This window comes from Protopterus annectens, chromosome 4.part1 (assembly GCF_019279795.1).
Source record: "Protopterus annectens isolate FY-2018-M chromosome 4.part1, PAN1.0, whole genome shotgun sequence".
Taxonomy (NCBI): domain Eukaryota; kingdom Metazoa; phylum Chordata; order Ceratodontiformes; family Protopteridae; genus Protopterus; species Protopterus annectens.
Window position 1 is genome coordinate 593,939,575 of NC_056734.1, and position 27,103 is coordinate 593,966,677.

Here is a 27,103-nt window from a genome sequence, read left to right on the forward strand (position 1 = left end):
CACACACACACACACACACACACTCACTCTTTGAGATTTGATTTTCACACACACCTGGGAAAGGCTGTCACAGATTTACTTGCTATGCCCAGACAGTAATGTAGTTATAATGCCACCAGACACTCCGCCAGCTACTCCAAGGCTCTTATACTGAGTGAAATTAATATTAATACAAATAATAAAGTGGTCGACCAATGCAGTAAGGCTTTCAGGAGTAGCCACAGAGTCACCAAATAGGTATGATTACCCTCAAAGGTTGAAATATTGCCTAAGGGACCAGCCATGATGAAAATTTTAAATATATTTAATAATAAATAACAAAAGAACATGAAAATATGGAATATCTATTTACAATAAACACCAGAGTTTCATACACAGGAAATATTAAAATAACACAGATGAATAGATTTATACAGATGCAGAAAAACAGTATTTGACTAATCTCACTATATTTTCCTGACTGATCTAAAGAATTACTCTTCACTGACTAGTGCAAGGCAAGATGAAGTAGGTGACTACTTTGTCAGGTTTCAAAAACAGACGGCTCTGAGACTTCAATCTCACCTAGTATTAAAACATTTTTAGTGATGGATTACAGAATGACATCACTTACATCTGGTCATCTGACTTCTGTTTCCCACACTGCCAGGATTTAGCACATAAATATTTTGAGTTTTGTTAAAGTTTATTGTAGCATCTGGAAGCTGTAAAACAATTTCAATATGTCTTATGTTACTACAGAGACTAACAAACCATACTTCTTACAGACACTGCTTTCCTGGCTTCATTCAAAATTGTGAGATAACATCTTTATAGCCTAGGCCCAGTAATTTAATGTCAGAACATTTTTTCAAAGTTAGCCGCAGCTGGACTGTGTTTAACCTCTTCCCTTCCTCTGTCCTCTGTTAACATATATATTTAATTCATTTACAGTACAGTCAGGACCCACTGTTGGTACATTTTTAACACAAGCAACTTTCCAAGTACATTTTTCAACACAAACATCTGTACAAATCAGTTTGATGTACAAATGACATATAATTCTTTACAAAATTCACTGCCCTACGTCTCCTGGCATAGCTGGGAATACCTTGCATCCTCACACCCCTAACTAAGGATTCCCCAAAAATCTAATCCCAACCCTGCCCAACAGTCACACATTACCACATCCACATTTACCTTCAAACCTGTGCCTATATCCCATATAAAACTACTCAAACTGAAACTATGCTCTACTTCAGATGATAATATTCCAAGTGAGTACCTTAAAATAACAGCCAATAGCATTACCTATCCTATCTCAACCCTTATAAAAAGGTCAGTCCAGGAATCCCATGTTCCCTCATCTGGAAAACATCACATATTATCCCTCTACACAAAGGAGGCAATTTAACAGACATCACTAACTTTAGACCTATACCAAATGTATCCCCCTTTGTGAAAATACTTGAAAATGTATTCAAAAACAATTGCTAAACTATCTCCTGCAGGAAGAACTATTCCCCATACAACATGGCTTTTATCCTTCCCATAGTACTAGCACTGCACTTCTAACCTTTAAATATATTCCCAATTAAGGTAGAGATGCTAGAGATAATGGCAAACTAGTCTCCTCTTTAATTCAAGCATTATCTAAAGCCTTCAACACATTTTGTCACAGCAAACTTCTACTTCAAATGTCCTGACTAGGTCTATCTCAGCCCACCCTTCTATAGTTCAAAAGCTACTTGCCCAATAAGTATCAGTCAGTAAAATGGCACTCCACCCTTTCTCCATGCCTCAAAGTCACCACCGGTGTACCACAAGACTCGGTCCATGGACCCCTCCTCTTTAACATTCTCACTAACACCCTCCACACATCCACACAACAGACTTCCATAATATAATATGTAGATGACTCCACCCTCATGTGCACATCAGACAACTCGGTGCATGTCTAAAAAATTACTCAGGAAGTTTTAACTGCCACTGAAATATGTCTTTATAACTCACAATTCATGCTACCCCCCCCCCCGAAAAAAATACTTTTCCCCAAATCCCTCCTCATGAAAAAACAACATTTAAAATAATCTCCCTTAATAATACAACCATTGGAGTTACTTCTCATAACAAATTATTAGGGATGATAGTGGATGACAGCCTTAAATTCGCATATACAAAATTGCATTAAAGAATCACTAGAAACTAGTGATACTTTACAGAGCCAAAATCTTTCTCACAATGTAACTAAACTACAATGTGAAATTGTTCAATCTCGCCGTTTGTTCTTACACACGGGTTCAGAGCCGATCCTCGGCTCCGAGTCGGCTGCATCACTAGCTCGCATCTTCGAGAAAGCTCGAGGCACAGTAATATCCCATGATCCTCCGGTGCTAACCCTCAGATCTAGTTTGCCGCTAGCAGCAGATCGCATCGAGAGGCTCGGGCCAGTAGAAATTTTACTATTTTTTCTTGTTATATACTGATAATTTTTTATTTTTCTTATACTCTTTATCATAGCATTTGATAGCTTTATTATATAGTGGTTGTTTGACTAGTTTAGGTAGTTTATTACCTTAAAATTCTTAGTAAGGGCCTTAGGCCATTTTTTTTTCTGTAAGAATTTACAGTATTTAAAAAGTTAATAATTTTTTGCCTTTAACTTTTTCTATTTTTCATATAAATATATATCTTAGTGTGCTGTGGTGTGTTTTACAGTTTACATTTATATATATATATATATATATAGATATATATATCACTTATATTGTAGTGTAGAAATTTTTCTTAAGAGTGCTATCTTTTTTTCTGTAAAAAATGTCAGAAAAGACCAAAAGTGGTTTTAAAAGGTGTCAGTGCGGACAGAAGATGTCTATTACTGACAACCATTCATCCTGCGTCTACTGTCTTGGCCCTCTCCACTTGCAGGAAGACTGTTCCATCTGTCATTCCTTTAGTGGGAGGGTCATGCTGGAAAGACGCAGGAAGTTAGTTGACAGAGGTTTGATTAAACCTGAGTTTCAGGAGGCCCTGGACAAGGCTGAACAGGTTTCGAAGTCTTCGAAGGGGTCAAAGTCTTCAAGAGTGTCGGAGCCCAAGTCATCAGCTCCGAGCACCTCTTTTCAGATTCGGACACCGGCTCCTATGACTTTGGTGCTGGGTGTCGAGACCTTATCTCTGCACGAGGCTCAGGTCTTGGAGCCGGTATCAGAGGTACCACCGTCTACTATCCTTCGCTCGGTGATGGCTTCGATCCCTTTGACCCGTTCTTTGAGGCCACTTTCCGACTCCGATGTGGACCGAGTGGTACAGAAGCTTATGGAGAACTTGGCTTTGTCAAAATTAATCGAGGTTTCGTTCCAGCTGGTTTCGAAACTCAAAGCTGTTCCAGTTCCCTCTACACTTCCTCCTCTGAGTCCCGTCGAGTCATTGGTGTTAGGAGTCAAAGAACCGATGATTGTAGAGCCCTCTGTGCCGAAGCCTCCAGTAGTGCTATCGGCTCCGTTGACCTCGACTCCTTCGGAACAAGCTGGAGAGTCTCGGAGCGGAACATCTTTCCTGGGTTCTGGGGGGGATAGTCGAACCGAGATTTCGGTTCCGACTCATCCTCTCGGTGCCTCGGCTCAGATCAGTTCGGATCCGTCCTCGGTGTCAGAGCCCGTGGTTCCGATTCCGGAGAAACGACCTCCTTCTTTGGATCGGGTCGGATCTTCGGGTCGGGGCACCGGTGCCTTTGACATCATGAGGAAGGTCTTGTCTGATCAGACACATACTTCATCGGTATCTTCATCTCCTTCCCCAAAAGGTCCGCATTCTGCTTCTGTGCCTTCGGTACCTACCAAGCGTCGAGACCCAATGCCTCAGAAGTCCCCACAGGGAGACTCTGGTTCCTCAGATGCATCCCCAGAAGCTCCCGCTGAGGATGTTCCGAGGAAACGACTGTGCAAGAGGAGGCACATAGATTCCCCACAGGAATCTCTTACATCTCATACCGATTTAGATGAAACAGAAGGGTCCCCACGGTCCACCTCTGAGGATGTCTCGTTTGCAGACATTTTGGAAATCCTGAAGCAAAGAAGGGACTGGCAAACCCTTACCCCTTCTGTGGATGAATCGGTCTTACTGAAGGCATTTGGGACTCAACCTTCTACCTCCTGGGTGACTCCACCCTTTGACGATCTCATGGATCTAATAGCTCGAAGGGCTTGGGAAACACCTGATACAGTGGAACCAGTCCCTCGTAAGCCCAACAAATACATGACAGCTCCCCAAGATAAAGCCTATCTTACAAAAGGAGTTTCTGTGGACACTATGGTGGTGGCGGCGGCCACTAAGAAAGGGATGTCTGAATCATCTTCCTCTGTCCATCCTCCTAATAAGGATTCTAGGACAATGAACAGATATGGGAAGTGCATATTTAGTTCGGTGACTTTTTCCATCCGATCACTCAACTACCTTACGCATTTCACGTGTTTACAAAGAGATCTCATTAAGGAATTAGGAGATACTCTCCAGGAACACACAGATGCTGCTGTCACCGAGAAAGTGACAGCGCAACTTAACACCCTAAATTCCATATTCAACTCGTCCATGAGGCTGATTTCATACACAGCCGAAGGATCGAGTAGAGCGGCAGCTTCAGCGATTGCCCTGAGAAGACAATCCTGGTTGTGCTTATGCTCTTTTGCGGAAGCCTTTAAGTCTTCCTTTGCCAACGCCCCCTTTGATGGTGCCTCCTTGTTTGGGCCCAAAGTAAAGGAGACTCTCACGAGGTGTGAACAAGAAGGGAAGACCCTGTCTGCTGTAAGGGTCCGTTTTTCCGTTCCATCTAGACCCTACCCTAAAGGGCAACGAGGAGGAAAGATGTGGTTCCGAAAGACTCGGGGATCTTTTCAACACACCCAAAGTGACGCCCCCTCCAGAGGCAGAGGAGGGGGAAGAAATGGAAGACACCGCCCAGCCGGCAGAGGGGGTCCGCAAAATCAGGGTGACAGAGAGACCTTTTCTGGAAAACCCTTCCAGCACTCCTGAGTGCAGGCCCGGCTGTCCTACTCTGGAGGCAGTCGGGGGTCGCTTGGCTTTATACCCAGAGGCCTGGCTAAATGTTACATCAGATTACTGGGTAAAAAGCATAGTTACCAGAGGCTACAACATCCCCTTCATAAAAATACCACCAAACTCCAAAAAACTCCCAGCTGTTCCACCCAGTCTGCGAGACCAAGCAACCATAGAGATAGGAAGGTTGCTCGAAAACAGAGTCATCCAACCAGTCCCAGCGGACCAAATAGGATCTGGAACTTACTCAAGGTTCTTTTTGGTTCCAAAGAAAACAGGGGACTGGAGGCCAATTTTAGACCTCAGCAAGTTAAATACCTTTGTGAAAAAGGAAAAGTTCCAGATGGTCACGCTTCAGTCAATCCTCCCTTTTCTGCAAAAGGGCGACTGGATGTGCTCTATAGATCTCAAAGATGCGTACTACCATATCAAAATGGCCAGGGCGTCCAGAGATCACTTGCGCTTCCGGCTGGGAGCCAGTCATTTCCAGTTTCGCGCTCTGCCCTTTGGTCTCACTTCAGCCCCCAGGGTGTTCACCAAATGCATGGCAGTAGTAGCGTCTCACTTGAGACGAAACGGATTCCGGGTGTTTCCTTATCTAGACGACTGGCTCCTTTCTGCCACCACCAAGTGTCGTCTTCTACAAGCCAGGGACTACACCATCAGTCTTTGCTCTTCACTAGGCATAATGGTGAATTTTGGAAAATCTGTCTTATCGCCGTCACAGCGTTTCTTATTTATAGGAGCACAGCTAGACACTTCCCTGGCTCAAGTTACTCTCCCCCCATCAAGAGTATCAGACCTCAGGCATCAAATTTCGCTCCTTCTTCACAACAACAGAGTCCCTGCACGACAAGTATTAAGAGTGCTAGGCTTGATGGCAGCCTCCCTTCTTGTAGTTCCTTTAGGCAGGATGCACATGAGGATCCTTCAATGGATGCTATTCGCCCAGTGGTCGTATCTACAACTTCCACTGTCTCACGAAATCTTGATCACGAATTCTTGCAAGAAGGATCTCTTGTGGTGGATACATAGTCGAGAGCTAACACTAGGACGACCCTTTGTATTACCCAGTCCGGCAGCAACTCTAACCACGGACGCTTCCCTGATAGGGAGGGGGGGATTCTTTTAGGGACAAACAGTCCAAGATCAATGGTCCAACTTGGAGTACAATCTGCACATCAATGTTCTAGAGCTGAGGGCAGTGTTTCTAGCATTGCAACACTTTCACAAGTCCTTACCTCGGGGAACAGTGACAGTTCAGACAGACAACATGTCAGTGGTCTGGTACATAAACAAGCAAGGGGGAACCAGATCTTACCCGTTATGCAGAGAGGCCCTCAGAATTTGGCAATGGGCAAAGTCCACTGGATGCTTTCTGATAGCAACGCACATCCCGGGGAATTCCAACGTAATCGCGGACAGGTTGAGCAGAGCCATCCTGTTCCCTCACGAGTGGTCCCTCAAACCTCAAGTGGCGGAAGAGATCTTCCGCAGATGGGGCCAGCCTTGCTGTGACCTGTTTGCATCCCCTTTGAATGCCAAATGCAGAAGCTACTTTGCCCTGTTACCCCCCAGGGGGTGTCCCCAGGGGCGCACTGGTATACGATTGGCCCCCGGGTCTCCTTTACGCTTTTCCTCCTGTTCCACTAATTCCCAGGTTTTTGCAGACAGCCAAACATCTGGACAGGACCATAATACTGATAGCCCCATTCTGGCCTCGACAAATCTGGTTTCCTTTCCTTCAATCCCATCAAGTGGAGGAACCATGGATACTGGACCTGGAGCCAGACCTGTTGACACATTCGTCGGGAGTTCCTCACACCTTCCTCAAGTCCCTCAAACTGACAGCTTGGCTGCTCCGCTTCCCATCTTAGCCAGGTCGGAGTTACTATCTCCTGCAGTACAACAAATTATTGTATCTTCTCACAAACCATCTACAAGAAAATTGTACATCAGCAAATGGAACCGTTTTGCGCACTGGGCCTCCAAACAAGGTATAGATCCATTCGGGGCCCCAGTACCAAGATACTAGATTTCCTCACCTCACTTTTTCAAGAAGGAGCATCAACATCCACTATAAGGGTTCAACTGGCGGCTATATCCAATTTTCATATTGGCCGTAAGGATGGTTCTCTTATGTCCCACAGGCTTTGTAAAGCCTTCATGAAAGGTACTTTTCATCTCCGCCCCCCTTTTCGTAATCCAATAGCACCTTGGAATCTTAATCTCATGCTGTCACAACTCATGTTGCCCCCTTTTGAACCAGCAACCACAACTCTGTTAAAATTTATTTCCTGGAAAGCACTTTTCCTGGTTGCCATTACTTCCGCCAGAAGAGTTTCAGAGTTACAGGCTCTATCTATCCAACCCCCGTACATGATTTTTCATCCGGATAGAGTAACCTTGCGCACCAATCCGTCCTTCTTCCGAAGGTTTGTTCGATTCAGAACATCAATCAATCTATTGAACTGCCTACCTTCTTTAAAAATCATTCCAATAAGCTGGAATACACATTGCACAAGTTGGACGTTCACAGACAACTAAGATTTTACTTACATAGGACAAAAGAGTACAGAAAGTCAGATCAACTATTTGTCTCATATGCTGACCAAAGAAAAGGACAGGCAGTAACGAAGGTTACCTTATCCAAATGGCTCTCAGATTGCATAAATTTTGTATATGCTGAATCCAAACAGCAACTCTCTTTCAAACCCAGAGCTCATTCTACAAGGGCGATTGCTACCTCTTCAGCCCATACCGCTCGTTTGCCCTTAGATACCATTTGTGCAGCGGAAACTTGGGCAAAACCACATACCTTTATCACCCACTACAAGCTAGACAAGAGCTCCAGGGACAGGGTGACGTTTGGTTCCACTGTACTCAATGTTCTCCCTTGAGCCACCCGGGAAAAAGGAGCTAGGGACGCTACCCGTGTGTAAGAACAAACGGCGAGATTGAACAATTTCACATTAAGAAGTTATGTCTTACCATAACGATCCATGTGAATTGTTCATCTCGCCTTTGTTCTTACATTCCCCCCTCCATCCCCCGTTCTACGGTCTGGGAGAACGGTTTTCAATTAGATTCCTTTTCAGCCTTTTCTAGGTATGGTTGGCATGTTGTTAACATCAGTAATGGCATCTTTTATCCTCTACCTGGCAGTAGGCTTCCAGACACTTTGTAGTATCTGTTTATAAGTGTTTTAGACACATTTCTAAGAGGGATTCTTCTGGTATAGCAAACTAGATCTGAGGGTTAGCACCAGAGGATCATGGGATATTACTGTGCCTCGAGCTTTCTCGAAGATGCGAGCTAGTGATGCTGCCGACTCGGAGCCGAGGATCGGCTCCGAACCCGTGTGTAAGAACAAAGGTGAGATGAACAATTCACATGGATCGTTATGGTAAGACATAACTTCTTATTTTCCCTTGATACCTGCTAAAGAACCCTGCTGAACCTACTGCCTTTCTCTGCAGTATGCAGTTGTGCTTTGCTAACCAGCGAGCATCTCAGCTGTATATTCTGAGGTGTTGATGCAATCTTCCACCCTTAGTCCTTCACAAAATAACCATCTTTGTTTAGTCTAACAATCAAATCTTGGTCCATCTTGCCTATCCCCAGTAGTTACTACAATATATATCTGGCATAATGGGTAGACAGTTTCCCACCATTTCTCCAGCCAACCTGGGCATCCTGAGGCAGTGTAGTAATTTCCTTATGTATACTGACAACCACATGCTCCTAAAGCAAACAAGTACAGTATGTGAGAGATGTAACTGTACTGTGAGATTAGAATCAATCCTCTCACATAACAATAGACAAGACATACAAGAGGTTGTCAGCACACACAACTCCCCTCTTACACAAGTTACGTTCAAGGCACATAAACCCACATACATGGAGGTAGTTACTAAGAGCTTACCAAAAGACTAGAGACCTCCAAAACACAAACAATATACACTCCCTGGTAGAATCCACCACTACACATTTCAACATACATATCAGTGTCTCAACAATTTAGCCCCTAAGGCAAAACATCTTAAAACCAAATGTACTGGTCATAGATGACTCAACAGTGAGACACACAGATGTCCCCCTTACCAGGCTGAACAGGGATAAGGTCATGGTGAGTTGCCTGTCAGGTGCCAACATCCATCAAGTTATGCACACATTCAAGTCGCAGAGCAACAATTACCATTATGACTCTGTCCTAGTATATGTTGGTGTGAATGACTTGAGATGTACCTCTCTGGACTATATGAAGACAGACATGACTGAAATCTCAGATTATGTGTCCCAGGCAAGTGTGTCCCTAGCCTTAAGCAGCATTCTGCCTTCACCTAGGATGATGACACAATACAGACAAAAAATTATTGATTTTAATAATTGGCTTAGCTTCTGGTGTCTCTCCAGGGGGATCCAGTATCTGTCAGCCTGGGAAGACATGGTGGACAGTCCACACTGCTTTGCCAGAGATGGCCTTCACCTGCCTCCTCAAGGCTTTTGGTTACTGGTAAAGACTCTTGCCTCCCTCATAGTGCCTTTTTTAGGCAATGTCCAAACAATAAAACTTCCAGTGCAAAGAAATCCACTAAAGACAAATTTGGATCATGCTGCTTAATGCTAGGAGCATAAACAGTAAACTGCACTCTTGGAAGCATGTCTCTCCCTGGAAAATGCCGATGTTTGTGCAGTCACTGAGACCTGGTTCAAGGCTGCTGAGAATACCCCAGCTGTACAAACATGCGTGAATGGGTGTACCTTCGTTGAAGGTTGTGCATCAGGGCCAGCAACTCAGCACGTAAAAATCTACTGCTAATCATTAGCGGACCGGAGTTCCGCTGTGATGACCTCCTAACTGGGAAAAGCCGAAAGACACAACAACATTTGAATTTAGTGAAGGAATGACGATGGAGTCGGAGCAGGAATCAGAACAAACAAAAATGGGAAGGTACTTTAACACAGACGAACACTATAAAACGAGCCTTTTTGCAAGTGAGAAAGGTTTAGTTTATAACCTCTCACAAGTTGCTTTAACTGAATCAGAGTTAATTGTATTGCAGAAGGGATTATCGTTTGTGCCCTCTGAAATCTCTGACTATACGGATGTAATATTTGATATCAAGCTGTTTTCTAGAAATTTAACGTTGAAATGTTTGTATGACAAGCATACTATGAATAATAATGATGGTTCTGATGTTAAAAATATGATTTTTAAGAGACTAAGTACTTTTATTCCAAAAATGAACTCTGTTATAACAGCCTTTGAAAAACTATGTATACAAGATGTTTATGATTTGAAATTTAAACAAAGTAATAATCGATATCATATGAGACTTTCCAATCTTAATAAGGAAGAGAGGGATGCATTAAGAAATTTAGAGTTGAATCCTAGTATTTCTGTCCGACTAGCCGATAAGGGGGGGGGGGTCCTTTGGTGGTTTTGGACAGGACTTGGTATATGTGTAAGATGTTTGAAATGTTTGAGGATGCTGCATTTTATGAAAAAATCACTGAAGTGCAACTGAATAGCGTCAGCTATGATGTATATGTGCTTTTGAAATGCTTGTTGGATTTGAAATTGATTGACAAAAGTCTTTATTCATATTTTATGATAAGCAAGCCTATGATACCTATGATACAAGGCCTGCCTAAACTCCATAAAGATAGTTCAAATCCTCCTCTTAGACCCATAGTTTCGGGCAGGAATTGGAGCACCGAGACTATTTCTGCATATGTTGAAAAACATTTAAGGCCAATTTTGAATGGGTTAATGCATGTTCTAAGAGATACCAAGCATTTTTTACAAGATTTATATGGCTGTATAGAAGAAACGAGTGCGAATGTAATTTTTGTTACAATGGACATAGTGTCCCTGTTAACTGTTATACCAAATTCTCTGGGTACACAGAGTGTACAGAGGTTTTTAGAAGCACACTCGGATTATGATAGGTCCAAAATTTGTTTATTGATTAAGCGTTTTGAGAGAGTTTTGGAGCACAATGTATTTGTTTTTGATAAACAGTATTATAAACAGTGCAATGGCATAGTTATGGGCACAGCTTGTGCCAATAGCTATGCCAATGCAGTGATGGTCGACTGGGAATTGGGAAATGTGTTGCATGGTTCTTATTCTGGACAAATCTTGTTTTACAGGAGGTTTGTCGATGATCTTTTATTTTATGGGGAGGTTCTTATCGAATGTTAGATGAATTTTTGAAGTTCCTGAATGACTCTACAAGTTTTTTGATGTTTACCCACAAATGTTCTGATTTGGAGATAGATTTTTTAGACACCACAGTGATTAAGAGTAATATAGGGCAGGTCTATACAAAGTTACATAGGAAGGACTGCTATGTTAATCACTTATTACATAGAGAGAGTTCACATCCCCCTTATATTTTTAAAAATGTTGTTTGTAATCAGATTTACAGAGCCTCTAGATTAAATGCTAGGGAGGAAGACTTTATATATCAGGTGAACCATGCAGTAAATAATCTAAGAGAGAGAGGTTATGATGATCAGATGATTACCTTGAATGTGCAGGATGTGGCGAGCAGAAGGGATACTACTGCAAAACCTTTTTACTCCGCAGTCAAAGGGGTAACTAATACCAGTAAAAGAATGGATAAAGTAGTGATCAAGCTCAAGGTCCCTTTACGTTATACTAGGGATGTACAAAACTACACTGATATTATTAGGAAGCGTTAAAGTATATTGACCACTGACCCTGAATTAATGCATTTTATAGATGCTACACCAACGTTTATGTATAGGAATAGTAAGTCTATAAGTAGGAGACTATGCTATCCACGTAATGAAACTAATGATAGTGATTTGAGTGGTACACGGCCTTGTGGGAAGTGTAACTACTGTCATTATTTAGACACTAGTGGTGTTTTCCTACATCCTGATCAATGTAGAACTTATACTTTTAATGTCTCGGCAAATTGTGAAACAGAACATATAGTATACCTTGCTCATTGTACATTATGTGAAAAATTTTATGTTGGTAAAACTGATAGATTTTTTAAGAAACGCATAAGGGAGCATGTTTATCACATTAGTAAGGGAAGTAAAACTAATGCCCTTGCGAAGCATGTTTTAAATACAGATGTAACACATAACTTTTACATTTTTAGCCATAGGTAGGGTATATGAGAATGCTAGGCAGGGGGATATACTTCAGAGAACAGAGGAACTTGAATCTACGTGGATAGTTAGGATGAGGGGTGATGCAGGGAATGGGTTAAATGAATGCACCCCCCTCAGACCTAAATTAAAGTTCAGACCTATTAGGAGACGAAATATTATATTATATGAATAAATTATATATATGTATTAAAAGTTTTGATAATATGTCCGTGATATTAATATGTCTATGCTTGTTATATGTTTTTTTGGTTTGTGTATTTTACCTTTAAATATTTCTGAAATGAATGTTAATTGATTTTAATATGTGATAGGGAGGTGTATTTAAGGTGTGTGTTTTGTAGTGTCTCTATTACACCTGATGAAGAAAACCAGTGAAAGCGCTTGTGTGATGTGCACTAATAAAGTTTTTTTAACTTGGAGACTGCAGCCTTTGTCGTGTCACTGTTTAATTTTACTAAGTTTTTTGAACATTTTGGACATGCTGTTTGAGTTTTCGGTGGTCCTGTTTTTTTATCATATTACAAAAAGGGTTGACACAGACAAAATGATTGGTACCAAACTCACAAACTAAAACTTAACACAAAAAAATGCCTCATTATTACCATTGGAAAAGAAGTAACCCCTGCTAATTATGATATAGATAACAACCCTCTAAGCTCAAGCTCAGTGGTACATGACTGGGGAACACATGTTAATAGCAATCTAAATTTCGATCACCATATGTCAGTAGTGGTAAGAAAAGCATTCTACATTGTGCATCTCATAAATAACAGCATTGTATCCCCTGTACTCGACCCTTATCAGACCACTAATTGAGTACAATGCTCCCTTCTGTATGTATCTCACTAGACACCTGCAGCAACTGGAGAGACCACAGAGGTTTCTAACCAAGTGAATCCAGGCCCTCCAAAAAATGACATACATGGAAAGATTGAAAGCCCTGTCACTGTACTCTATATCATACATGCTGCTGAGGGGTGACCTGTGCCTGACCTACAGAGCAGTATCGGACCCTACCTTAATGGAAAATGCTGAACATCCGCAAATCAAATTGGGCAAGAATAACTCACTCCAGGGATCATAACCTAGCCTGAGACATTAACAGAACATGCTGGAGAGACAGCTATAGCTCCCAGATATTGCCACTCCTCTGGAATAAGCTTCCCCTCCATGTGAAACAGAGTTCATGACTGACCCTATTCAAGCACAATCTTGACAACTAGATGAGAGTCTGTAAATTCACCCTGGGGGTGGCTGCTATGTCCCTCATAGACAGGAGCAGTCGGTGCTGATCACAGAATTGCTCTGTTAAGAATAACCACTGCCGATCTTTGGTGAGTAAGGGTACTCTGTTTTTTTACATGGTTAGGCTTGTAAAGGTCCTAAGGCCATTAGCCTAGTAACCTGCTATGAACATACGAACTCACGCTTTCATCCTACTAATTTTAGTATTCCCACTTATTTTCCTACAGCCTTAAATATCTAAGGAGATTCTTAAAGGTTAGTACAAAGTGTAGAGTATATGTGCACTTAGTGTAATCTTTCTGCGTGACTAGGGAGCACAAAAAATGGGATGGTCTTATATACAGATTGTGTATATGTAAAATCAGTTGTGTCTTTTCGGCTTTTCTCGGTTAGGGATCGCCACAGCGGAACTCTGGTCCGCTAATGATTGGTAGTTGATTTTTACGTGCCGAGTTATCAGCCCTGACGCACAACCTTCAGCGAAGGTACGCCCATTCACGCATGTCTCCACGCAGAAGACGCTCTAGCTGAGAATCGAACAGCGTCTTACTGTGAGGCGACAACGCTACCGCAGCACCACCACCGCGGATAAAATCAGTGTAGTCTTTAATTAATCTGGCCCTATGTCTAATTTGGTATAATTATTTAAACTGTAGATGTTTTTGTATTATTTTTGAATATTGTAAAATTTTTGTTCTTAAAATGTTTTTATAATACTTTGGAGCTTTTCTTTCTGGGCCTTCCCAGAAAATGATCACCTACACAGTCGGACTTTTCCAGTAATCAAATGTCAATACAGTGAATAAATATTGCTATACTAACCTAAAAGTAACTGCATTCCATTTCTTCCTACTGTTTGCCCAGTACAAAACCCTATTTAATAACAGAAAAGGTGTTTCAGGACTACTACTGTCCTTGACTGGTAGATATTTAAATAGCAAATGAAGGAGATTCATTGTAATGGTATCAGTGGAAAACTGCAAATAAAAAAACCACGAATGTCTAAAATAAAGAAGTAACAAGGAATAATGTCTGCCCACACTTAATTGCCACTGCCTAGCGAGAATAGTTGTACCCGTCTAGTTAGTTTACAATAGTTTCCATTTTCTCTTGGATGTTTTTCCTATCCATCTCCTTCCTTGTTTCCATTTTAAATCAAATTTCTACAGATGCTTAATACAATTTTTATTGATTTTCAGTTTAAATGAATAACTTCTAAAACTATTCATGTTTCTTACCAAAATATATCCTAAAAAACTCTTCCCCAGCTTAATTTTTGATCCTTAATTTTTGTATAGAGACTACCATTATAACTCAGTGAATCTGTGTACTAGGACTGTTGCAGAAAAATGAAAAACTGACTTAATTATTTCCCCCTTCTAAAGTTCCTAACCCTTTACAACCAGAATATTATAGACATTTAGTGATATTTTTTCTTGAGACAGTGTTCTCCAAAAGGTGCTTTAGTAGCAAATCCATGCAATCTTCCATAACTAAACATATTTTTAGTACACCTCATCATGTACTCAATCCCATTTATAAGACTCATACAAGCTACTAATATGAACAAATCCATTAGCATAATATTAAGAAACATGGGAAAAAAGACTCATAAATGCTGCCATTTCACTGATCTTAAAAAGCCTTTGATTTTTGTTGATTTCAGTCTTCTTCAAAAACTTTCTTACATACATTTTTCTGATAACATTATTCATTGGTTGTCTTAACTCTCACACCATTCCATTTGTGCTGCCTTTTTCATTCTCACTATCCACTGCTACCATCCTATAATCCAGCATTTCCCAGGCTATTTCTTGTCCTGTTTTACCCAGTATAGTTGAACAATTTCTTACATAACTTGCCAAGAAAAATAATGAATCTTTATGTGGGTGATCCCCCAAACTATCTTGACCTCCAAACCCAAATACAAGCTGACTTCCACAAGATTTATATCTTGTTTAATAATGATATACTAGTTGTAATATGGTTTCTTTTTTCCCCACTCATGACAATAAGGCTCCTCTGTTAACCTCCCTATGCAACCCTTCATTCCTCATGTGGGCGAGACCAACTCATCATTCCCGATAGGGAGTAGAGCCTCTTGAAGCATTTGCTCCCTTTGAAGGTGAAAGTCAGGCAGTGTTATGAGCCATCATATACTGTTGGGTGCCTTAATTCAATCCCCCCATGTAACATTTGCTATAGCTGCTTCCTAGAGGATGCCTGTTGTGCTTCCACATGTTACCTTCCTTGGCTTACTGCAGCCTGATGCCACCCTCTCTATAGTGCTACACACCAGATGTCCCTCATTCTTACAGGTATCAGCCACTCATGCCTCCAGTATCCAAGACAGTAGTTGAACCAGAGTCATCTGGGGCATAGTCAGGGCTTTGTTCCACTATGTACCTTGTAGCCAAATATTTTTAAAACTATGTCTATGGTTTCTGGAACTTCACAATGCCTACTTGTGCTGTCTCTGCTTAACATCAGTGTTCCCCCTCAGACAGTTGTTTGAACCAGTTACCTCACAGAATGTCCATCTTGATCCCTCCCTAACTGCACATTTCCACAGTGAATTATCATTGTACTAAAACAACTAAAAGCCACATGTAAGTTCACTAATCTCCTCCTACCCAATACTAGCAAATCGGTAGCCAAGAATAATTGAACTAGGCCCATTCTGGCAGTACACATACCAATCCACACAATACAACCTCTCTTCAAAAAGCCATCATTAAAAGCATTAAAATATGTCATTTCATTAACTTTTCATACATAAAAATCCACATTTTCAAAGTTTCAAAGTATCATAGCGGCTGTGTTCAGGCCCAAGCTCCACACTAGATCACAGACTCCAGATATTTTGAATATACCATGAGTTCAGTGAGTGTCTGAATCTGGTCATAGAGTCATTATCTCTAATTGATGATGGGAGCCTGTTTCATAGTGTAACAACTGATGGAGAAGTGAATCTGGTTCCTGTGATAATTCTAAAAATAAGTAGTCTGTATGAATATTTATGTCCCAAAGAGGTCTGCTCGATTCTGCCAGTTCATTTCATAACAGTGTTTTAGTTCTTCATCAAAAAGTGCTTTGAAGGCTAAACAAATCCTATACTTAATAAAACAGTGTCTGGTGGAATAGAGGCTTAAAAACTATAGTAATTTTACTCTCCTAAGTACTATAAATATCCTACCAATATCACAAAAAACTATTATTCTCTTTATCTGATTTACCTATAAATTTCCATTTTTTACTTGTGTCCTATCGTAGATTACCTTTCGTGTTCTACGTAACACTACCCGATAAGAATGCAAAACCCTTGAAACCAACCCTAAATTACCCCATGTATTATGCTTGCCAGTATTGAGGATGCCTTTTACAAACTTTCTGCAGCAGTCTGAAACTTTTTGCCCTGAATTAGCTAACAGCCCAAAACTACCCCTCTGAATATCCCGTTATACGTACCCTACCAAATCCTGTCAATTCCGTTACTTTTTAAACTAATCTCAATTTCCATATAAATTGATAATTCCTTCCTTGCCTAACACCTCAAATGCAGGTTTTCTACTTCTTACACTTTTTATCGAAGGTACTCTTTAACCTCTTTAAAATAGCAATTTACTGTTAATAGTTTCTCATTTCTAATCTGTTGTTTCATGTATTAAAGTTTCCTTTCTTTTCCTAATTTTAACATTTTAATTTAATACCATTTGCAGTTGTTTTTATTCAGTCACTTATTTAATTATTTCTATTTATTCAACATAAAACTTATACTTTTCGTAGTCAGAACACTTGACTGTACATAACATTTGTTTTGCCTTCTCAATTTTCTGCTATGCCTTTTCCTCACTTATATTCTTTTGTGTGTTACATATTCAGTATGCTTCCCTCCTTACTCATAAAATTGATTCTTTATAATTTACAATTGTCTAGTAAATTATGTATTTGTTCAGTATGCCAAAAGTTTTGTTTAGATGAATTCTTTCCTCATTCATCAAATTGTATATTCATTTAAATGCTTAAATTTGTTTATTCTGTATATTATGTATTATTTTACAATATATATTTGATGTGCAAAAGCATATAACTTTGAAATATGTATTAATTATTTGTAATCATTGCACCTCATTTGTCTCGTAGCCTATGTCTTGGCTGAACAGAATCCTCTAACCAGTCCACTCACCTGTTTAGCAAATGCTAAATAAAAATATAAGCAAACAAATAAATACATGAATGAATTAAAGTAAGTAAGTAATTATTTTTGCCTATCATTTATATTTCCATTCATTCATTCTCCAGTACCTGCTTTGTCATTGTCAGGATTGTAGGGGGGTTATGATACACTTTCTTCGTCTCGTACACGTGTGCACACATTTCTATGGGTAATACGGAGGACTATTGATTTAGCTAACGCATAACTTGTATATTTTGGGAGAAAACAGAGCATCCATCAAAACTCACATAACTAGAGGGCAGACATGCATCCTCTTCAGTGCTTGACACAGAATGATAGTGTAAGTGTCCTTTTTCAAAGTTTTGCATGACATATTATTGTGATTAGCGGCATTCCCTAATATCAAGAATGATGGTGAGTCCTAGAAGTTAAATGCGGAAATTTGGTAAAGCCATACCATGATTTTTTTCCATAAAATTTATATATCTCATCATTTCTATGTTTTCTTGAAAGAACAGCATTGAAGAACTCAGTCAAATGAAGGAAATATGACATGAATAGGTATCTTATAATTTGCTACCAACTCTAAAGCCAGATCACACTACTGTCTGTCTCTACAAAAACTAAACTGGCTAGAATTCCCCAGTCACCTACTATTTGCCAAATGCTAACATTTCACAATGTGGTCTACAAAACCCTGGCCTGTCCAGCTCTGAATAACATCATCAAACCATGCTACCCAAACAGAACCCTGAGGTGAGAAGATAAGAAACTTCTCACCATCTCCAAACCCTCTAAAATAGCTGGACAAAGCCTCTACTCTCACTATGTAGCCAAAGTTTGGAACTCACTCCCACTACCAATAAGAACTACTTCTAACCTAACAACATTCAAAACATCCCTTAGACAACACATGAATAACTCTTGGCAGTGCCCATGCACTGACCCAAGCTAATCTTCCTCTCTGGTCCTAACTTTTTCCCTCCTTCACTGTCTCCCTCCCTCTTTCATACTATCCCTACATCACTCTGAACTCTCCTCCACTCTACTCCTACCTTACCTTCCCGATCCTATCTTCTCCCTCCTGCTAATCTCCCCTACCACCTCTTCCTATCAGCATTCTTCCTGACTCACTATCTCATATCTACACCTCCTAACAAAAATTCTTAGATGATATTCTAAGCCTATGTTTGCTGGCAACTAATGTGTAAATATTCAATGTGTACTGTATGTCATGTAAAAATGTCTAGTCATCTACATCATTCAAAATGTATCTGCTATTTTGTTATTTTGTTTCACTATTATTGTACATTACGTCATTTCACTATTATTGGACTTTTAAGACTGTACCCTACTGCCTTATATAATAATGTTTTGAACAGTAGAGTCTGAATCTGGAGATTTTCTTCCCAGGCCTCTACTGAAAACAGGTTCTTTTCTGACCCAGTTGGACCATCCTGGTAAACAAATGTCAAATAAATAAATAATTAAATATTGCTTATAGTTTCTTAGGAGTCCGATGATATTTTTAAGTAATTTTAGGTTAATATTGTTAAAGTAAGGATTTCTTTTGTAGATTTGAAAAGGGGATGGTTCAGCTGATATTAAATTCAGTTTGTGCATTTAGTTTCCGTTTGTGCTATTTTTCATTAATGGTTTCATTAACTTCCCCCATCCAGACTCTGTAAATGTGAGATGTGAGAACAGCATGAGAGAAAGCTAGTTTTATTAGATTTATTAATAATCATTAGTAGGAGTGAGTTTAATATGGGATAGCTTCAGTGACTACCATTCATAAAAGGCGCATTTTATTTGTAATTATTTCCAAAAATCAAATCATTCCATCGGCACTGGGGCAGGACAAATGTTTGCAATGCTGGTGAACTGGAGTCCAGCTGGCCGGTAGGGGTTGGGACTAGATTTGAATAGCAGATGGGAGCTCACCTACCACTGCAGCAGGGCATAGATGTTTGTGACATGGTGCTGTGCTCTAGTAGAGGCTAGGGTGCAGGATTTGTTTCTTTCAAGGGTGTGTGTGCACACCAGGAATGGTGGGCATCTTAACCTTGTGGGTGAGAATGCCTTTGGGCATGTGTTTATGCACTTGCATACCCGTTCCCTCAGGAAACTATAGGAGATATTAAAACTGTCTGTTGTTAAGAGCAGATGACACAGGATCAGGATGCCTTCATCTGTCAAGTGTTTGAAGATGGTTGAAAGCGTCACTAGTTGTGCCCCATCTTGGTGGCCCCAGTTTGGGTGTGGGTAAGACAGTCAGTCTAGAGTTGGGGTTGGGGCAGGGAGAGAAACTGCGTACCATAGACTGTCATTCTGGCAAAGGGGCTAAAAATAAAAAATAATTAAAATATTTCCTAAAATCAAAAGCTGGAAGGGTATATAACACACAGTCACTAATTGGAATATATTTAATGAGCTCATACTTGTTACATATGCAGCCATTCATTACGATTCTGCAGAAAGGTAACTAGGATGATATGAGGAATGTGACACAAGCTGATAGCTTCAGGTAAGGAAGTAAGATCAGGTGGTTCAAGGCATTCAGTGGGTCATCTACAATTTAACTTATCTTCATATTTAGTTTTCCGTCTTTCACCAGCATTGTTTGATTTGACATCTTCCTTTGAATGTCTGACCTCAAGGTCTTGGTGCTGGTCCAGTCCAACGAATGTATTTCACAGAATTTTAAGAAAATGCATGCAAATATATTCACACTTGAAGCACTGGAGACTTTTCAGCAGCTGATTAACTCCAGTATAAAATGCTACTAAAGAAGCAAAAAGAAAAAAAAAAACTATACCACCAGTAACGTACAAGCCAACCAATTTATTACTTAGCGCCTCGGTTATGCAGCCTTCAAAGAGTAAACTCCAGTATGACTGGTTCCATGATTTATAACAAACTGTTAGTAACCTCACTTTGGAATCCGCTACGGAATCATAACATCAAATGGAAGGACAGCAGCTGCATACGTGAAACGTAGCTGCAGATTTGGTCTGCAGCAGCTGTTAACTAAACAAAGCTTAGTTTTGTTTCAGTATGAAAATGTTATCCTCAACTTTATCTTGTAGTTAACTAGTCTTTATCTTGTAGTTTATTTTTTTATTTTTCTACTATTTAGCTTTAAAGACCAGATGATTTATTCCACATGTAAGCCTAACGGAAGTGTGTGTAATATTCTGCTTCTGCCAGCATGAAATGCCAAATGCAAATCCCAAAAGAGAGTAAATAATGCTAGCTTTAGCAAAATACCTAATAAGGCACAGTCCAGTGGAAGTTGTTATTATTTCACAGTGTATATTATTTTCAATGATATTTTAAATCTTTTTATTTAAATAAAATAACTTAATGGTGCTACTTTTCTTAGTGGAACAGTTTCTTCCAGTACTCATGCCTTGTACTGAATGATCAGACATTAAAGACATTAAGAAGAGTGCTTGCCAGGGGATATGTGAACCTTGTATTTTTTTAAATTTGTATAGGAAGGCTACCTTTCTCTACTGTTTCTTATGTTTGAATGAAAGGCAACAGTCACTGTACACCTGTGAGATGTGTTTCGTTTTGTTGTATTTTAAGATAGCAGGTTTGATTTTTATTTAAAGCTTTGTATGTAAAGGCCACAAGTTTAAGGCATTAAGAGTGAAAAGATCAATTCTTTCTTTCTTCAGTATGGTCAGCTGTTCAATTTCAGCACTTTTTCCAAGAATATTCTTCTGTGTTCTATAAAACATTTTGGATTGCAGGAATAATGAAGGTTTACCATTTGTGTTCTATAATGTTACTTTTCTAAGTGTTGTGAATACAGATGTAATATCCATTTTGTTCCTAATCTTTATAACCCTACTTTTTGACAATACCCAGGCCAAGCTTTTTAATAGTTCACTGAACTGTAATATACACATTAAGAAATATTCTGTAAGTCAATTCTATTTTATTTGCCATTGTCTTTGATGTCAAAATGGTAACTTTATCAAAGGATATTATCGAATTCTGTTTTTATTTTCAATAGGCAAAGTACAGGCCATAGGAGAACCTCTGCAAAGTGTAAACTTCGTTAGCTGTCTTGGCGTTCTACAGAAAATTATAAAAAAAGAACAAAAGAAAACATGGAATCCATTAACAAGAACATGGTGAGCACAGCTTGTGTCTCATTAGTTCATTCATTTTGTATTTTTAATTTTTTCTTGAAATGTATTATAAACATGCTGATCACAGATTATACTCTATTTTGCTCATTTTTTTATTTGGATTTTTAATTTTTTCTTGAAACTTACTAACAAAAAATGGTGAGTACAATTTGTGTTTTTACTCATTTTTGTACTTTTAATTTTGTTGTAATAGTATATTTAAATTAGAACAACTTTGATAGTTTCCAGAATGAAAGTACTACCCTTTATCTGAGCAGTCTTTCCACTGTTGTAACGAGTTGATAAGCAATTAATTTCAATGCTTTCTCCTTGCCTTCATTACATCACTATTTTAGTCTTCATGTGATAAGTCTCCCACATTCCAAAGACATGCAGTAGGTGGACTGAGCACTTTAAATTGGTTGTAGGTGTGTGTGTGTGGTATGAAAGAACAACTGCAGCAGTCTAGCCACCCACTGATACATACATACATACGTACATGCATGCATACATACATACAAATGTTTCAAGCACGGGCATTAATGCCTTTCTGGCTTGCCAATATACCAAAACACCTGTTCCCATAATAAATGTCCAGGCTGTTCTTAAAAATATCTGTTCCAAGCATTAGCTACTCTGTCAGAGAACCAATTAGTACACTTCGCATTCCTATAGAATCTTCTACAAGGTTATCTGATGATTCTCTAGTGCTTTTTGTTAACCCCAAACATTCCCAGAGGTAGTTGTCCCTAAATGCCCTGTATACCTGAATAAGATCTCCTCTTAAATATCTGTAAGAGACACTGTACAAGTTCAGATATTTTAGTCTTTCATAATAACTTAGATTTTCACATCCATGGATGCTCTTGGTATATTTCCACTGTACTCTTTCCAGTTTATTCATGCTTGTTTTCCTGTAGGGTTTCCATATTGTTATTCCATACTCAAGTTTGGGTCTCATGTAATGAACAAACAATGACTTCATTATGTTTGATTTCCTAAACTTTATAAATCTTTTTATACAGCCTATAGTTCTATAACACTCATTAGCCAGTTGGTTGATATGATTAGAAAAACCCATAGCTGAATCTACCCATATACCCAGGTCCTTAAATTAGTCTACAGTTTCAATCACTGTGTGCTGTATTAAATATTCACCTTTCAGTTTATGTGTCCCAAATCTCATAGGCATAGTTTTTGATGTATTTATCAACATATTATTCTCCTGTGCCCAAATGGTCAATTTAGTCAAATTATTTTGCAGACATGCCTTATCTCTAACACTTGTAATCAGTTTACCCAATTTCAGGTGCTCGGCATATAGACTGTAGAACACCTCAGATGAAAAAGTAAGGTCTGAAAGATACAATCTAAACAAATAAGGGCCTAGTACAGAGCCCTGTGGGACACCTTGACTGTAACCAAGGATTTTACCTGTCCAGTTGCTGTGTGATACTTGCCATGTCCTATCTGTAAGCCATGCTATCCATCTTATTAACAGTACACTAATACCTAGTTGACTAATTTATTGAGCATTGTTTTGTGTATGACCCTGTCAAATGCTGAAGTTAAATCTATATAAATCACATCACAGCACAATTTTTCATTCATAGCTGTTCTATTGTTATAGAACATCATGTTACAGGTGGTAATAGATCTATTTTCAACATATGCATGCTGATATATGGATTCAAGTCCCAACCTATTGAGTTCTGACAATAACTTATCCAGTATTACCTTCTCCATTATTTTTCCACAACATGAAACAAGACTTGAGGGTCTATATGATTCTGGATTTGTCCTACTCCCCTTTCCCTTAAAGACATGGTTAATAAGTGCATGTCTGCAGTCTTGAGGAATTTCCCCATATTTATGTGACCTAGTGAATAATAGTGTAAGTTCTTGCTGAAGTATTCTCAGATCATTGTTACTTATTCCGTCTCCTCCCTGTGGTTTGTTTGGATCCAGTTTGCACAGTTCTTTTTCAATATAATCTAATTTGATTCCAGTATCTGGGGTTACCTGGATGTCACTAGGACAACTTACCACCCCTTTTGTGTAGTCAAACTGTTTTGCATACGATTTTGTAAATATAGCTATAATCTGTTGTGTCTGAGAATAAATTTTAGAATCTGAGCACAGTTTATCAATTTGTGTATCTTTATTCCTTCCACATCTTATGTATCTATAAAAAGGTTTCCTATGATGCTCAATATCTTTATATAAATTTTCTTCAAATTTTTCTTGATCTTGTCTAACACTATGCTTAATCTGTTTGTCCAGCTTGTTTATTTCAGTTTTCAAAGTTGTAGTTCGATTTCTCTTCCATTTCTTATATTTTTGTCTCTCATCTTAATCAGGTATCTTATTCTTATGGAAATATAGCCCCCAGATGTTGCATGCCTAGATCCTGATGTTAAACATTTGTTTGACTTTTTGCACTCAAAACAATTTCTCTTTCAAAATTTTTCACATTCCATCTGCAGTTTTTCCATTGAACATGTCACTCCAGTTAGTTTTATATAGTAACTGTTTTGCTTCCCTATAATCTGTAATTAACCTTCTGTGCATTGGCTTAGATTTCAGTTTGGAAGAATTATCTATCAACAAATTAACCTTAATAACCCCATGATCACTGCACATCAATGGTGGTAAAACTTGACTTGAAGTTACAGTAATTTCTTTGGGAACACAAACAATATCTAGTATATTCCATCACCTGGTAGTTTTTTTTTTTACAATCTGAAGCATTTATTGTTCCTGAATATACTCTGTGAATAATTTCTTTACTAACATTGTTGAATCAGTATTGTCTCTAGATAATTGTCATTGTTGATGTAACTTAGTGACCCTATATGAAAAAAAAATGAGAAAAAGGGGATGTGAACGAATGGATGTTAGGTCATTGCAATAGGGATTATGTTCCCTTCTTCTTTAGTTAATCCTTTACCTGGACCTTTGTTCATACCTGGGATAACAGAGTCACAGCTTTAGCCACAGATCTAGGCTGCTGTATGTATAAATTATTACTGCATTTAAATACAGTTTTCATTTAAAAGGTGTTGTACTCAGAACTATTATTGAAGGTCTGATCTCCAATCATCCAGCTTTACCGTGAGTAATTCAACTGCAGAAAGAAAGAAAGAAAGAATCTGATTCCTACCTCTACATGCCTTCCATGTTAGGATTTTGGGCATCACCAAATAATACCTGGTAACAAAGTTATTAAGTAATGCCTGTAAGAAGGAAGAATTACTAGGGAAAACACCTCACTGACCCTGTCTTTACTTCATTCTGAGTGTGATTGCCACCTACATGAGAATAATTGTCCACATATAGTTTAGCAGGAGCAGTAAATTAAAACTCAGGTGAAGCCTAATTACAAAAAAATAAAGAAATAAAATACTTTTTTCTTCAACTATTTTCCTCAGATTACCTAAAAGCAACTACTAACAAAATCCACATCCCCAGCATTAAAGCTGCACAAATGATTATTTTACAGCCTCTCAGTCCACTGGCAGGAAAAAAAAGGAAATATCACAACCATTGTTCTGATTTAAACATAAGCTTGTGCCTTTTCCACAGCAATGACCACTTTTTGAAATTTGCACCTGTTATCTCACTCAGGGAGAGAGGGCAAGCAAAGTCTGTTGCTGGGCAGATTACCTCACTATCTTCTAAACCTTTGCGTCAAGGTCAACTTCTTGTTAGTATTCTTTCTCAGAAGTTTGGGCAGGCGAGCTGTGAAAGGATTTAGCCAGCAGACCTTTCTCTTACATTTTAAAATCATTTATAGAAAGTCTTCTTTAAAACAATAAGAGCACTTGTGATGGCTTTTCCTTATACATCCAGACTTACCTTGACTCCAGATACAGTACAACAGTGCACTTTTGCTTTTCACTTTCTCATTTCTTGATTCTTCAGCTGCAGAGAGTTCTAATGCCTTGTAGCTCTTGCAGAAAACTGCATTATCTGTTAACTTTGAGATGAGAATGCAAAGCTGATCAGGTATGAGCCCTCAAATACTTCCTGGCCTGGTTTATTATCATTACAGGATCTTCTCAGACTACCCAATAAGAACAAGTCAGAAATAGGTATTTTTAATCTACTAGTTGTATATACTATGACTTCAATTGTTTTCTAAGACATTTTAATGCATGCACAGCCCTTGAGCTTTCCTGGCTGTTTGCAGGGTGTATCACATGTAGCAACAGTCAGAAAGTTTACTTTAGAAATTAAACAGACATCAAGAAAGTGTGTTTTGTAAAATGACTCATTTAAGTCTTTCCGCAGCATTCCTCTACCTCACTGGACCCATAACTTAATTGCAAGAGCTGCCACAGTGGAAAGTTGTTAGGCAGCCATTACTAGAATATTAAAGTACTAATTCCCATGAGTCTACTTCAGCTAATTGAAGTGCACTTGGTCTGCCACCATTGACTGAAGTCACATTTCAGTGAAATCGCACTTGTCTCATGTCCCAACTTATCGAAAGACAGTGGTAAAGAAATGAAGGCACAGATAATGGTTGTGTTCACATGTATCCTTATTTATTACATAGGATACTGTTTTGCAGGAAGCAGTTTCCTTTATGCCCATTATGGGAAATTATATTCTACCTTCTATAACAACTCTGAGTTTGTGGCAGAGAAGAGAAGAGAAAACTGCAAATATCTCCTCTTTCTTCCCCAAGATTATCTGATGTTTATTAAAAACTGAATACCTTATTTCATATAAAACATCAAAATATGTAGTTTCAGCAAAATAATTATGAATGCTTGAGACTACATGCATTGATTTTAGGGTCCTAGGTTCATGGATAGACTAGCTGCCCTTGTGAGCCATTTTAAGCCTAGCCAGTTTCCCTTTTTGTGCTCAAAATAACCTATCCCATTTGGTTATAGATTGGCCTTAAACCTATCCCATGGTTGATAATTATGTATTATCTCTAATGAGAATAACTGTGATCATACCATGGGTAATTTGAGGGGACCCAAGCATAGAATAAAGTGTTTAGTAGAACGGGGGCAGTCTTAGGGCAAAGTTTCTATTTCCAATCCATAGATATAAGTTGCGCTTTAAAATGGACAGGGATGAACTTTATTTTATGTGGGTTCATAGGTTTATAGGATCATTGGTGTGTACTAGGCTAACAACCACAAGGGCCTTTTTAAGCCTAGCTATGCATCCCATATCCCTGACAAGTTCTGGTACCCTCTATAAGTGTAAGCAGAGGCATGGGAGATGAAACATTTGTACAAGCAGGGCCCTAGAAGATAAATAAACCATTTACAGGCTGCCTGTGTCCATTAGAAACATAGGTGCCAAACTAGGGATGAATTTC

General features: G+C 39.0%; 1 protein-coding gene across 1 annotated transcript in view; it reads left to right on the forward strand.

Annotated features, from left to right (window-relative positions):
• Positions 1–27,103, forward strand: part of LOC122800979 (mitochondrial ubiquitin ligase activator of nfkb 1-A-like) — a 279,929-nt gene that overhangs the window by 233,618 nt on the left and 19,208 nt on the right. Inside the window, exon 4 of the mRNA XM_044070399.1 lies at positions 21,642–21,762. Within this exon, the coding sequence (XP_043926334.1) occupies positions 21,642–21,762 (121 nt within the window). The remainder of the gene's footprint in view (positions 1–21,641; positions 21,763–27,103) is intronic.